Below are 14,581 nucleotides of genomic sequence, written 5' to 3' on the forward strand. Positions count from 1 at the left end.
TAACAGAAAAAAGGAAACTGAAAGACTCAGTGAGGAACCTCACTAAAGACAACCTGGTAAAATAAATCCCCCCAACTTCTCCCCTGCTGCACACACAGATGTTTGCCAACCCCTGTGGAACATGACAGATTACAAAGGAATTCCTTCTAGAAGAAATCTTCAAAGGATGTGCACAGATGTATTTTAAAATAAATAGGGTGGATGTTGAATTCACATAATTATACTACATATACTGCTCATTTCTTCCTTAGTGGATGACTCTTGGGGATTCTTCTCTCATTAGATTCCAGACAGGGGGGAAAAAACCCCCCAACCTTATTCATTAACTGGAGGCCTGTGTAATCTGTTTTTTTCATTGATCAATTAGTTATTGTCCACAAGGCTATAAGCTCAGACAGACACCACTTTTCAGTTTCTCATGGATAGGCTCTCTGGTGAAAGCACAGTCATTTTCAAGTGTTCTTTATACAATAAAACATGGGTTAAAGAAAAACTTAAACCTCTACCTCAACTGATGAGTTAAGTGTACTCTCAGCTCCCCCAGAGTGCAATAATAAATTTGTTCCCCTGTCTACTTTGACTGCACTAAAGGTAAGAAAGAAAAGGTGAAGCCTAACGTGGGACTGAGCTCAATACTCAGTAGTCTGAAGAGAAAATATTTACCCTTCAATAACACAGACAAAGAATTCAATTCATATTTTTCTGAGTATCATAAATTTTCCTGACAGGTTGTGAATTTTCCTTTGTATGTAATAATATAAGGTGGCAATAATAGGAGTAGAATTTAAGAATGCACTTGCACTGTAACTGTGTCTCTGCTCTGGTGTCAGAGTATAAGTTCAGTTTTGTTCCATGAAAGACATTTTACAACTTGATGCTTAATTAACTCGATCCAAAACTATTTTTTTTTCCTTATCCAGGAGAAGAAAATGAATAGAGATGGCTTTGTGCAGTTTGGTTGCTTTCTTCTGTGATTATGATCAGTTTGTTGTTTTTTTTTTCCCCTTAAATTCACCCCCAAGAAAAATATGTGGAACTTGGTGTTTGTGAAATTAAGTTGGAGCCTAAAACTAGGGGAGGGTGGAAAAAGACTTCTATTCTGTTGCTTTATATAAGGAATATTTCACCTGTCTTTTGCCTAGAATATACACTCTAGGACACTATTTAAGAGCTGGGATGAACACCATTATCAAATGTCTGTAGCACTCTCCCTCCTGAATCACTGTGTTAATTTCTAGACCTCCAATTATGAAGGAAAAGAAAAGGTAGCACAGATACAAGAGTTCAAAGACAGGTACTAAATATTGAGAGGAGACAGGAGGGCAATTTCTCTATGCAGAGAACTGGAAAAACATATAGAGTGATTATTTTAATTAGAGGCTATTTTAAAGATACAACGATTAGCAAATAGCATGCAAAAGGTTAATGAGTATTTGGTGTTATTCTACCTCTTCCTACAAGAATACTAATATTTTCAGCAAGACAGCTTGAATCTAGGAGCATAATTCAAAAAGGTTAGGCAGTTCATTACAATAAATGGAAATGTAAATTTTTGCAAAGCAAAAGAGATATCAGCCAGTGGTTGAGAAAGGAGTTGTGAACAGAAGCACTGAACAGAATGTGCACTGCACAGAATGGTCCAAGAATGTTATATTTATTTGGGGGACTCCAGATCCATTGTCACAGCAAATCCAGAGCATAAAGGTAAATCCCAGAGGTAGAAGAAAGGTACCAATGAGGGACTGATTTTATTATTATTCTTTGTGGGTATGGATTTTATTGGTACTTTTATTGTATCCTTCATCTTTTCTATTTTGTTTTCTGGGAAGTTATTTTATACTGAGATGAGACACCATTCTACTCAGGAACTGTAATGTTTTACTCCTCTCATGAGACAAGCTGATAATTCTGAGTAATGTGGTTTTTTGTTTTTCTTTTTAAACTCTTCATTTTGTTCCCATCTCTTTAATTATGATTCCTTCCATTTAGGGATTTGCCTTCTTTCTAAACCTCATGCTTATTGATTTTTGAAGATAAAACCATGATAGGCATGCATTTATTTCCATGTACCATGAAGTAGTTTGGGAGCTCTCAAAAGCACATTAGCCCAAGGAATGAGGACTGACAGTTCACTGGCCTTTGCTCCTGTGACAACACAAAGTACTGTCTTATACAATCATGAAAGTGAAGCACCTTTAAATCATGTATTAAATCACTTCCTTGCTTTCTTCTTAATAAGCAATGAATTTACCTCTCTCATACCTAACCCACAGTCTGTAACTCACCCACTGTTAACTTCTCTGCAGCCTCATGTCCCAGTCAGGCTCCCCCAGGTATATTAGCAGAAATATTCTTTCTGTATTTCCCTAGAGCAATCCCTAGAAGCTTAGGTATCCACAGCTGAGTGCCTGCAGTAGCTGCTGGTAGCAAAGGTTCCCCAGTGGTTTGCTCTTTCAGCTGTTTAAATCATGGCCACAAGTTATTTCTTGGTCCTTTTTCAGGAGAAGCAAATGTAACATGACAACAGTAAGCACTACTGTCTCTTGTTTTACACTCTGTAAGAATCCACAGCCCTCTACTGTCCAAGAAGCAAGAGCTGTGCCCAGAAATGTAGAATAAGGACCTGTGTAAGCAGTGGGAGGCTGAGGTGTGTCTTAAGCTCTTTCACTGGGACAGAGATCTCTGTTTTCTTAATGGCAACAAAATATGTTCTCTTTTGGATTCGCTGTGTGAGCCATCCCTTTGGTGTCTGTTAGATGAATCAGCTCTTCTCATAAACCCTTTAAGGACCTTGGTGATACAGACAGGTATTTCTGCTCAGCTAGGTGTCTGTGGAAAGAGAAAAAGGGTGTAAGACCCCTGCTGCACCCATCTGTCCAGCTGGAAGACAAGCCTGGCTTCTGGGGCACAGATGAGCAGTAAGGGAAAGGAGGGCTGGAGATGGCTCCTGGCTGCCAGTGTGGGAGGAAGGCAAAGGGAAAATGACACTTCAGCTGTGGCCTTCATCAATCTGAGGCCACCTTTTACTCCAGCATGAACTGGGGGGAATTTCCATTTTGGAAGTGGCCACCCACTAGGTAAAAGCAGGTGGCACTTCTATAGCAAAGGCTTTTCAGGCAATAGAGATCTGAACCTTGCTGCTGCTGGATGTGCTGCTACATCTCTCTGTCCAGATAAAGCACATTTATAGGTTCTGCTTTGCCCAAGGATGACTGATCAGGAGGTAGCATCAAACAGGAGGAATCATATTTCTATTAGCTCTGTGTGCAATAGAATTGCACATAAAATTAGCCTCTGCAAATATCATTCTTGTGCTTTCCACTTTCTGCTCAGACAAAATAAGCTCCTACTGTTGGTTACTTGCAAATCTAATTCTGTAACATTAGAGATTCAGTATTTCCCAGAGCATTTACTCCTGAAAATTCATGTTTTGCCTGTATGAAAATGTCAGGGTAGTTATCACTGTGTACTAAGTTAGCACATGCTGATTTTCTTAACTCCTGTTGATTTTTATTTTTTTTTTCCGTATTTCACCCATGGTAAATATAATTCCTTCTTTGCAAGGAGAAAAAAATTAAAGCTCTGGGAGGTTAATGAACTTGTTTATTCACACTGTTCTAATAGATTACATGCCAGAGTAGCAGCCAAAAACATGAGTTCTGATGGTGGTTCTGACATGCACTTACAATGTGAGGGTACTGCTCCCTGAGGTTCATTTTCCCAGACAGACAGTGAACTATGGGTCTCTTCATCTGAGGTTAATTGGAGTCTCTTTACCTTTCCTTAAATTAAAGAAATGCCCTGAGGAAACTGATGCACTAAATGTGTCTCAAGAAGTTTACATCCAATTTAAGGTGGAACTGAGAAAGGAAAGACAAGTGATAGGTGGTGACTGCAACTTCAGTGCAGTGCATACAAGGTGTGCAGGTAACATGGATGTTTACAGGGAAAGCAAAACTACAGCCACTCATAGCAATTTCTAATTCCTGAAAGATCTGAGGAAATCCACATTTTAGACCCAATAGGACTGGGATACTTTCTGGTTCTGCAGACTGAGCTACTGTGTAATGAAAAAATATTGATTTTGCAGCTAGAAAAACCTGCTCACTTCTGTCTGAGAAAACAGAGGGCAGACACCATAACAGTTTGTGCAATACAATAAAGAGAACAGACTCCTGCTGCCCCACACTTGCCCCATTCAACAATTAATATGTCATTTGGGAAAAAAATCTCTAGTTTCAAAGGATAGCTCTGAAACTGAAGGGGAAGAAGAGCCATGTACATTTCTCCCCTTTCACACCCTGTGGGCTGAGGAACATCTGCAACATCTGCAACTACCTTGAAAAAGGCAGCATTCTGCAACATCCACTGGGACACCTGGGAAAAACACGGATCTTCATGCACACTCTCCCCTGGAAAAAGAGCAAATAATGCCTGTGGAACAATGGGAGGCAGCCCCATAAGGAATGAGTTTTCTGTCCTCCCTGTGGGGGTTTTCAAGTCTGAGGTGTTACCTTGGACCAGTGACTGTGAAACCCAAAGTCTGTAGGTAAATAGTGAGTGGCCACTGTGAGGGAAGAGGGCTCACACATCTGGGGTAATCTGCTACACACTCTGGCAAATTCCTTTCATCCAGATGTGGTTGAAAACATGACATAAACCTATAGGTATAGAATGTGAGTTTCTGTCGCTTTTGGAATTTCTTCTAACTCTTGAGGACATAATGAGAACACAAAACCTGTCTTTTTTTTATACAAGCAGGAGTATTTTCAGTTTGTTGTTTTAGGATGGTGGTAGTTACTGTTAGATTTATGCATTAATAACAATTTCACAAGTATTCTTTTCAAAAAGAGACTGTCTATTTTCAAATATAAAGCTAAGGAGTGACTTCAGTGTAGGAAATCTTCAATCATAAAAGACAAACTAACATTCTGATAAGTCAGTGCTTGTATCTGAAGCTGCACGATGTTGGAACCCCTGGACAAACAAGGCTAAATCCAGGGTCTGGATATGACAAATTCTAGACATGTTTCACAGACAAACTGACATGTTGCTCAAAAGCAAATGACCATCAACAGCAATAAAAACCCAAAGGAAGGATTTGGATTTCTGATGGGAAAAACATCAAAGGGATGGTACATGGCTGCAACTACTGTCATCAGGCCAGCAGAAAGGCTGGTTACTCAATTCAGATAAAGATCTTCAGTCAAAGATGAACTTCAGCACCACTATTAAGGAACATCCTTGAGGCATCTCATTAGATCTGATGTATTCTGTGTATTTTTGGAAAATAAGTACTGAATTGGGTGAGAGGCAAAGCCTTTAAATAACTCTACAAATCTGAAGCGTCAAAGAAACTCTTTTAAAAATATCTTTGGGAAAAGAAACAAAATGCTTTGAAGTGGAGGAAGGTTGGATTTCAGAATGAAGCAGCTTCACAGAAATAGACACCTGCTTAATTAGAGGATGAATGTGAAATCCTTACACTTAAAAGGCTTTTATGAGGCAGCACTTCAGAGAACAAGCACTCCTCTAGCATTGGCAGGGAAGAGCTTTTGGCTATTATCTTTGGAGCTGGGTCAAAAATGAATACATTAGCAAAAAGGAATTCTCAATAGACAGTGAGATGAGCCATAAGTAATTCCCAGACCTCATACAGGAAGCCTTTTGAAGGAATCAAGGAAAGCTGGAATCATGGGTGCTTTAGGAGGCAACACTCAAATCATCATGCGACCAGGAAACAAAATGGGTAAGAAAACAATAGGTAGGTAGATGGCAGGTACACAGTCATTAGAGAACAATAAAGCAACATTTGGGTCATGATAATATTGAGGTTCAATCTTTCTTCAACACATTCAGGAATACTACAGAAAGAGCTCCTAAAATACTATCAACTAGTGAAAACAAAAAGATACAAAACAGCTAAGCAGCTGTTCTGACAAAAAAATGAAGAGAAGCTCATGAAAAGCAGCTTTACCAAATGCTTATAAGAGCAGAGGTCTCTGCTGTGTGGCTTTTATAAATAAATGGCACAACCACAATGATCAGCATCAGACAAAAATACTGGATTAGGGTTTCTTCCCCCTCCACAAAAGGAAAGAAACTGCAAAGTGCATAAGTGACAAGTGATAAAAATAAGTTAACAGAGTTTCCTTTATTCTGTACACTGTCCTATATGAAGACAGAGAAGTAATCCTGATCAAAACCAAGGGCAAGGCTTTTATTAGGGCATTGTTATTGCAAGACCTTGGTCAACAGAGAACTCAGATCAGATGAAAAAATTCCTATGTTCCCATGTGAAGGCATGATGGAATTGTCCCCAGAGACTGCTGCCAGTGTCCTGTCTCTTCAGTAATAATAATAATTAATAATTATTATTAATAATAATAATAGCTCCCAGAAGAGGTGGGCACCTTCACATCTCAATGTATGTATTGCAAGAAATAAAAAAAGAGCAAGAAAGTGATGTGTTGCAGAAACAGACTTTTTTTACCAGACTATGACCAAAATATTAAGAGTTCATCCTCAAGGTCTGCATCCTTTATTCAGCGCATCATCTGACAGATTTTTACTTAAGATTTAATCACTTTGTTACTTACAGCAAAGATGCTGAAAAATATGCAGAAAAAGCTACAAAAGCAGACTCTGACACTGTTACCACTAAGTGGGCACCCAGGAAAGCCCCACTCAGGGCAACCTCTGTCTTTTTGAGGCCCAGCATCCAGGTCTGGTTTCCTTCCAAACTGGACGCTCAGCATAATTAAAAAACAAAGAGCTTTCTTTTTGTCTCTGCTTAGGAGGAAATTTAATTTCTTCTCCATAGAAGAACATCAGTGACTGATAAATCTGATGCTGCTAATCTCACAGGTAATTTTATCTGAACCTGAAAACATGCACAAGCTTCAGGGGAAGCAGAACATGGCTGCTTGCCTTCTCTGCTGCTTAAGCCTCTCTGAAAACATCAGAGTGATGATCAGCTCTCTCCACTGAGTCTCAGGGAGTTTCTGAGGCCAGTTTAAGACCTGGATCCTGTGTTCTACCATGAAACAGAAAAATCAAGCTTCATCTGCCTCAAGGCCTGATCTGTATCAGCAAACATTCTCCAGGAAACATTTTCTACACTAGGAAGAGCCTCAGTATGAATGTGTAGGCCAGAATGATACCAGCTGCTCCTGGAAAAGGCCCCTGCTGTGCCCCTGGAAAGGGAAAATGCCAGAAGACTTAGGGCAGCCCACATGTTACACGTTTTCAGTCATGAAGATAGTATCTGATCAGCAGCCCAGCCAATGTTATGCAATTTTTGTAATCACTGCAATTACTCTTATTTTCTGCACCTGCAAATAAATGGGAAGGAATTCACATTCCTGGGCTAGATACTATGTTGGGGTAAATTTACATAGTTAAATTGAAATCAAGGGAGCTGAGGGTCTGGTGCAACATTTCATATCCACAGAAAACTCTCAAACATTTTTTTTTTTTTTTATTTCTCAATTTTATATTTGTGGAGGTTGCAAATATTTGATCTTGTCATTCTTGTTAGAAAGTTTTTTTCAGATCTTTTTTTTAGGAAGATCAAATGATCTTCCTCAATATACTGTGCATTTAAATAGAAAATTACTACTTATCTGGAAGAATACTTATGGGATTCCATCAATCTGGTTTAATTTTCATAACTTTAACAGAGCATCATTGACACTCCAGAAAGCAATGGGTTTGATAGTAAAACTTCCTCACTGTGTGTGCATATACAGAAATATGAAAGTTACACAATTATCTATATTCTTGAGGTCTTATTAGTTGCCTTTTTTTATTACTGAATAGACCAGGCAACAGATCTGGGATCCTGTACTTAATTATGGGCAACAGGTACCTGGCTATTTCTAATTTAAGTGCCTGGAAAATGTCAGTACCATTCTAGGTGTAAGAGCATAAAAGCTTAGGAGCTCATCAACCCAGATGATACGTGAAAACACATTTAATGTTCTGCTGAAAAGTAATTTTTACAACTGTGCATTAGCAAGGAGCTCACAAAACTAGCAACACATTTATTTTTCAAATGAAATGTCCATAGGCTGTAGAATAATTCAAACAGGTGCTAATTAGGTACACAGAAAGGCCACCGAGGATAATTTATATATCTCCTTGTAACAGAAAAAAACCCTGAATAAATGTTAATTGCTTATATTATGCAATGAATGATTTTTAGGATGGCACTAATTTAGCTGCAAATATTATAATTACAAAGTACTGGGTAATTTACTAAAGATTAATTGAAATGATTAAGTGCAAACTGCATAATTTTGCACAGTAATGTTAATGCTTTCTGCAGAAAAATGAAAAAAAAAACCAAACCCGAACCAAAATGGTTCAAAAAAATCAACCCCATGGTTGATTGTGGCTATTTAATGAAGTACTTTATGTACCTCATGAAAGCATCAGTGATGTCTCTTTTGAGGGCCCTTCTTTTAAAAGGGGATTACAGGATTTTCAAGGGGGAAAATCATTGCAGTGTTGGTACTAACCTGACTGTCCAGACCAGTCTGTTTCGAGGACTGAGTCTGATCTCAGTGACATGGGAGCAACACAAAAATGCTGCTTCACTGTCTGTGTCCAGCAGCCTTTTCTGGAAGTTGTAGCAACTGTGGCTATTTACTGAGAAAAAATGTAAGCAATTGCACCTGCAGTTTGATTGCATTCCTCAGAACCAGCAAAAGGAGGCCCACTTTAAACAAATATTTGGAAACACCACCACACAGCAATAGTTTTAATTCCCTGCCCTGAATTCAGTGCACCAGCCTCCTGCATGAATCTGGAGAGGGACTGGAAAAAAATCTTCTAGTCCAGAAGGGATTTCTTACCTCAGAGTATTCTCTATTTTAAACGCAGAATACTTTTCTGTTTATCCTCTCATTATTTATTACAATTGCTTGGCCAGTATTTATTTTTTGGTGGCTTAATATTTAAGACAGTTAAAATGCAGATATTCAGAGAGTGACAAGAGAAACCAGAAAAGAATTCAGTATTTGGAATAATTCTGGATTTCTGAGGTAATAGGAAGAAAACATTATCACATTCTTTTTGACTTGTCACATCTGTAATGATACTGACTGCAAGATGTTTCACTTTTCATTAACACACGTGCTGGATGTCTTTAGAAGCAGCACTGGGAGAGTGGTGAATGCTAGAAATGAAAATAAATCTCATGCTGCTGGCTAGTTGTAAGGTTAAGCACCTATGATGCTGAATGTGCAGGATCCATTTTAGCAAATGTCTCCTATTTTTACAGACCCAAATTTAACCCATGTGCAGAGAGACAGGAGGAAAGCACATGTACCACTTAATTCCCATTTGAAAAGTGGGTATATTTTAATTGATTTTCAATACGAGGCTGAAATCCCCTCGACACCATGCTAGTTGTGAAATTTTGACTCTAATTTCAGCTAAATCTTAAAATCTGTTTAATGTGAAGAGTCTAATTCAGGAACATTGGGACTTCCTGAGTTTTTGTCCTACTCAGTATCTCTCTAATGTGTCTTTAAGCTCCTTTCACTTGAATAGATCTTGCTTAAAAATTACCATGTGCAACACTGAAGAAGAATGGCACATTAAATTAGGCAAAAAGTCTCATCTAACATAAAAATGAAATCTGTGCATAACAGACTTTAGTGAGAAGGCCCCTCCAGGATTAGAAAGTCAAATTTTAAATGGTGATACACCTTTCCATCTTGGTAGCAGAAGGAAACAGGGATATATTAAACACAGATCTGATTTAAAAGATCAAAGAGATGGGAGTCTCATAGCCAGATACCATACACAGACCCTCTGAAGTCAATGCAGCTGGACAGTGCTGTTTGTGTTGCCCTTATCAAGCACTGACAGATATTTGTACCTCAAAAGGTTCATTACTGAGCAAGATCAGAATCACAGTTCCTTATACAATGACAAAGTAAATGGCACACTAGAAGACAGGGTGTAACACCAGGATATGCAAGCCAGAAAATAAGTGCAACGTTGGAAGTTTGAGGTCAGAGTCTGTAGAGCATCTAAATTGCAAAGAAAGTGCAGTTCAGAGCAGGTGTGTGTAAAGTTGCCTGAAAATGCTGCGCTTTGCCTGGCCTCTCTCCATGCCTGGATTTACAGAGGTGTAAAAGCTGTGTGAAAATGAGGAAGGAGCCCTTGGCTCAGGGCCTTAGAAAAGACAGCTGGAGGTTGCCAGGTACTGGTGCACTACAGCCACATGTGCCTTTGTCTGCTCTTGTTCCTTCTTCCCCCTGAAGCTTTCTTACACAGGAAGGGGACAAGTGACACATGAGGCTGGGGTAAGATGGAGCCCAAGTGGCAGCAAAACACTACCTGACAAAGCACAATGCCTGTGGCTATTTTGCCTGATTTGGTAAGAAGCTTGCATCACTTACAAGAGAAAATTATAAATCGATTTTACTCACAAACATGACAATGGTTACTTTTTAACTCTGGCATTCACAAATGCTGGCACAGGAAAATATTAAAAGGGAGTCAAAGCAAAACAATAAACAAAAAGCAGTGGCTAAATGCAGTTCATAACTGTTAGGCAAAGCTACAGGAATGCTTTTAGACTGGTACCTTATTTTACACTGAGACTACACAGACAATGCTCAAAAGTATTTTGAATTTAGACCACCATAATTACAGCGTGCTGGATGAAAAATAAGATTTTTGTAAAATAGGTACCTTATTAATCTGAAAAGACACAAAGGCTTTATCTGATGCAGCCAGTTAGATGTTTTTGCCTTTTCCAGTATAGATCAAGAATTGTTTCATGACAAAACTCTTTTAATATGTAAATGCAACTGATCCTGAGGAAAATAATTATAAACCATCAGCAAAACATACTGCATTGCCCTTTAAAACTGCACCATTTCTGATGCTCATTATAAACATATTTCATGCTGGTCTGACCAGTAATAGTCTTACAGTGTAAAAGTATGTTAGTCTGAAATGTATTAATAGGCATGAAGTCCTCTGCAATCTCTTACCTTGTCTATTAAATTTTAGTCTATTCAGATATTGCTTGAATCAAATGAATTTAGTGGTCTCTACCTCACCCCAGAGTTTGAAGTTGTTCTGGTTTTATTACAGAAACCAGAAGCTTGTCTTGTTTAGCTTGACTGCTACATCATACAAGTATTTGCTGACCAAACCCAAAGTTCAGACACTTGGTTTTTCAGAAGTTCTTGTTTAGCAAGGCTATCTTATTTAGCAAGAAGAAAAATAAAAAACTCTTGGTGAGTTATTCCATACATACCTACTGCAGGGCTTCTGCACCTTCCCTTCCTACAGCTGGATACTGGGCTAGGGGGATCACTGCTCCCAGCTGAAAGCACAAAACCTTTTGCAGAGAAGTCTGGGTATCCAGGTTCCCTCTCTGCAGGTGAGAACAACAAAGCCCACAGCTGAAATCTGGCAGTGTCAGAGCCCAGCCTGAGACCTTCACCCCATCCATGGGAATCCTGAGGGAGACTTCAGTGTGCAAACTCAGGTTCATTTGCCTGAGTGATGATTGGGCATCACAGGTGTGAGAGTGCTAAATTAGGGGTTAGGTTCCCAAGCAACAGACATTAATTGCTTCAGTAAAGTCACAGTGATTGGTGTGACCTGAGGGGCTGAGTGTTAGTACCTGAGGGATGGATGCTTCTGGGGGTGCACAGAAACCAACCTCTTACCAGCAGCTCTTACAACAGCTCCTTTAAGACAAAATGATTTATAGTGTACTTTCACATGACAGATCATGACTTGCACATCTCTGGTGAAAGTGCACTTTTCCAAAGGGTAGTGAAAATTAATACAAGAAGTGACATTTTTAGCTAAGGTGAGACTGGTGACACTCCCAAAACCCATAAAAAAGCCTTTTGGGAAAACTGATTTTCACTGATATGACTGGAAAGGGATATCATAGTGATACACATTTCCTTACTATTTTTTAAAAAATCAGAATTCAAATATAAAATATTACCTATTAAAATAAATATCTTTTTCATTTTTTCACCTCATTTCAACATTCAAATTGAATTACCTTTTAGAAAACTTTTCTGCCCCCACTTTAGAGGCTCTTCCTTTGCAGCTGGGTGTGTCAGTGGTTCCAAATATACCTTTATGTTTGTAAATACGATTTAAGAGCCCAAATTAAAAACAAAACTCAAGCCCCACCTCTGAAAAGCTAATCAGACATGTTGAGAACACACTGCTGAGTCTTTGTTCACTCATTTTATGCTTGTTCTGTATTACTGCCACTTTCTGTATAATGACATCCAGGAGCATGGCACGTGGGACCTTCTCTGAGCCAGGCTGTCTTTGATAATCAAGTTGCTGATAAAACACCTGAAGCTGAATTATGTATGGAATTCCTCTTTTGAGTTAGGTCACTGGCTGTGAAACTCTGAAGTATCAAAGGATACGCTTTACAAAAAACAAAGGCAAATGTTTTACATTGAATCTTATAAAACTGTACATAATAATAGTCTACAACATGAAAATGGCCATTAAACTGTTGTAATAGTTATGAAATGTAGTAAATATAACAATCTAATGTTTCCTATATTTATCATATTAATCACTGTATTCATACAGTTGTGTTTGTGTATATATATTCAGTGGCCCTGTAAACAGTTTTTGGAAAATGCACATTAACTCTTAGCCCATGAGAAGTTAGTATAGTAATTTTTATCTGAAAAGTTAAAACACATTAAAAAAGAAATAGCATTGTAATATAATGCATCTTTTGACATTTTCTAGGGTAGCAATCAAGATGATGAATAACAGAGTTCTAGATTTTAGAATGCTTTACATTTACACCTACCATGATACAAAAATTTGAACAGTAAATGCAATTAAATAATACACATTTTATGAGACAGAGTTCATTTCAGAGATCCACAATGCACAAAATCTAGTTAGTGCCTAGTGGGAGTTCACAAAAATTTGTATCTTGGGACCTTTGTGGAAAATTTAAGTCGGTTTCTCTTTAATATCACATAGGCAAAGTTAAGTTTGAACAGATTTATCTTTTGTTTTTTCTCTGTAGAGAGCTTCATTCAACTGGATAAAACATTATTTTGTTTATTTGTGTTTCCCATTGCTGGACATTCATCCAATAAGCCTTGAGCATATGCTTAAGCATCTGGTCATGGCATTTTCTGGGGCAAACTCACTATAGATTTCCCTCAGTAAACAAAGTGTTTCTAATTTTTTCCATAGTTAAGGCAACCATACTGATATATTAGACACACCATATGCTTTTATGTTGCTTCCTACAATCTAAACAGTAAGAGTGAAAATAAGTTTCAAACATGCTTTAATCTTCTTGACCACTTAGGAATTTCATCAAGCTGGTAGAGTGCTTGACTGTAACATGGTTTTACAACTGCAGACATAGTTAGCTGTTCACTACAAAAATAAAGTGTCTATTGGCTTGCATTTGAAGACTGACCACTCATAAAACTTATCAGAAAAATCAAATAAATGAGCCAGTCAGATTCCAGTGAATGAAATTGAGGAAAACAATAACACACACATACACAATTTTTGTGTTTTCAATTCTTTCTACCCCATAACTTAAGCTACTCAGAACCTTGTCATCATTCCCTCTGGATCTTGGGTGGGCCTTGTCAAAGGCTGTCATCAGACACTGCAAGTGATGACACTTGCTATCTGCCATCTCCAGCATATTGTTTAATATTTATTTTAACATACCACATAAACTAGAGAGCCATTTAAATTTATTTTCAGTTGGGTAAGGCTGTGGGTATAAATGACAGCAATGCTTGCATAGTGACTGCAAAGCAATGCAGCTACAGTGGGCAGTGCCACAGAACTGCCAGTGCTGTTACAATAACAAATGAGGAACTTGGGACTGGATTGCTCCCATTTCCAGTTACACTGTGTTTAGAGGATGACTTGACAGTGCTTGTGGTTGTGGTGTCAATCTTTTTCACAGTTGGTTTTGGTTCGTTTCTGTTTTCTGGATGGGTTTTCTTGTCCTTGAGAATATCTGAAAACATGAAAGTAAATGCAAGATTAGTCACGGAGCTTTTAAATAGTGGTTTTAAGTTCTGTCTGTTGTGGAAAGATGTTGCACTTGTGTTAGTGTCAGTTCACCATTGAATCCTCAGCACCCACTGTTTGCTCAACAAGTCTTCTCTGCCAACCCTGCTCTGCTTGTCTACTTGTAGGCTCAACCTGGTTTTCTCTCACAAAAAGTACCTTCAGTTTCACCTTCATGCTTTAAAACACAATGTTAGGAATGAGTGTTTTTGTAACATGCCCCAGTGAAACACCCATCAAGTTGCTGAGTTGCTGCAGGAGGAAACTGGAGAACATAACTGACTTCATGCAGCACTCAACTTCCTGGCTTCTTTTTGCTTTCATAGAATCACAGAATGGGCTGGGTTGGAAGGGACCTCAGAGCTCATCAAGTCCAACCCTTGATCCACTCCCCCCGTGGTTCCCAGCCCATGGCACTGAGTGCCACATCCAGGCTCTTTTGAAATATCTCCAGGGATGGAGAATCCACCCCTTCCCTGGGCAGCCCATTCCAATGCCTGAT

The 14,581-nt window shown here is 38.6% G+C and overlaps 1 protein-coding gene across 3 annotated transcripts in view; it reads right to left on the bottom strand.

Annotated features, from left to right (window-relative positions):
• Positions 1–12,452: 12,452 nt before the first annotated feature.
• The window catches only part of LOC139799598 (glypican-5-like), a 338,529-nt gene continuing 336,400 nt past the window's right edge, over positions 12,453–14,581 (bottom strand). For 2 of the 3 annotated variants that reach the window (XM_071751698.1, XM_071751697.1), the window contains one exon: positions 12,453–14,026. In XM_071751698.1, coding sequence (XP_071607799.1) covers positions 13,827–14,026 — 200 coding nt within the window. In that variant the 3' untranslated portion in view covers positions 12,453–13,826. The remainder of the gene's footprint in view (positions 14,027–14,581) is intronic. The other variant, XM_071751699.1, reaches the window with a different exon arrangement.

This window comes from Heliangelus exortis, chromosome 9, assembly GCF_036169615.1.
Source record: "Heliangelus exortis chromosome 9, bHelExo1.hap1, whole genome shotgun sequence".
Taxonomy (NCBI): domain Eukaryota; kingdom Metazoa; phylum Chordata; class Aves; order Apodiformes; family Trochilidae; genus Heliangelus; species Heliangelus exortis.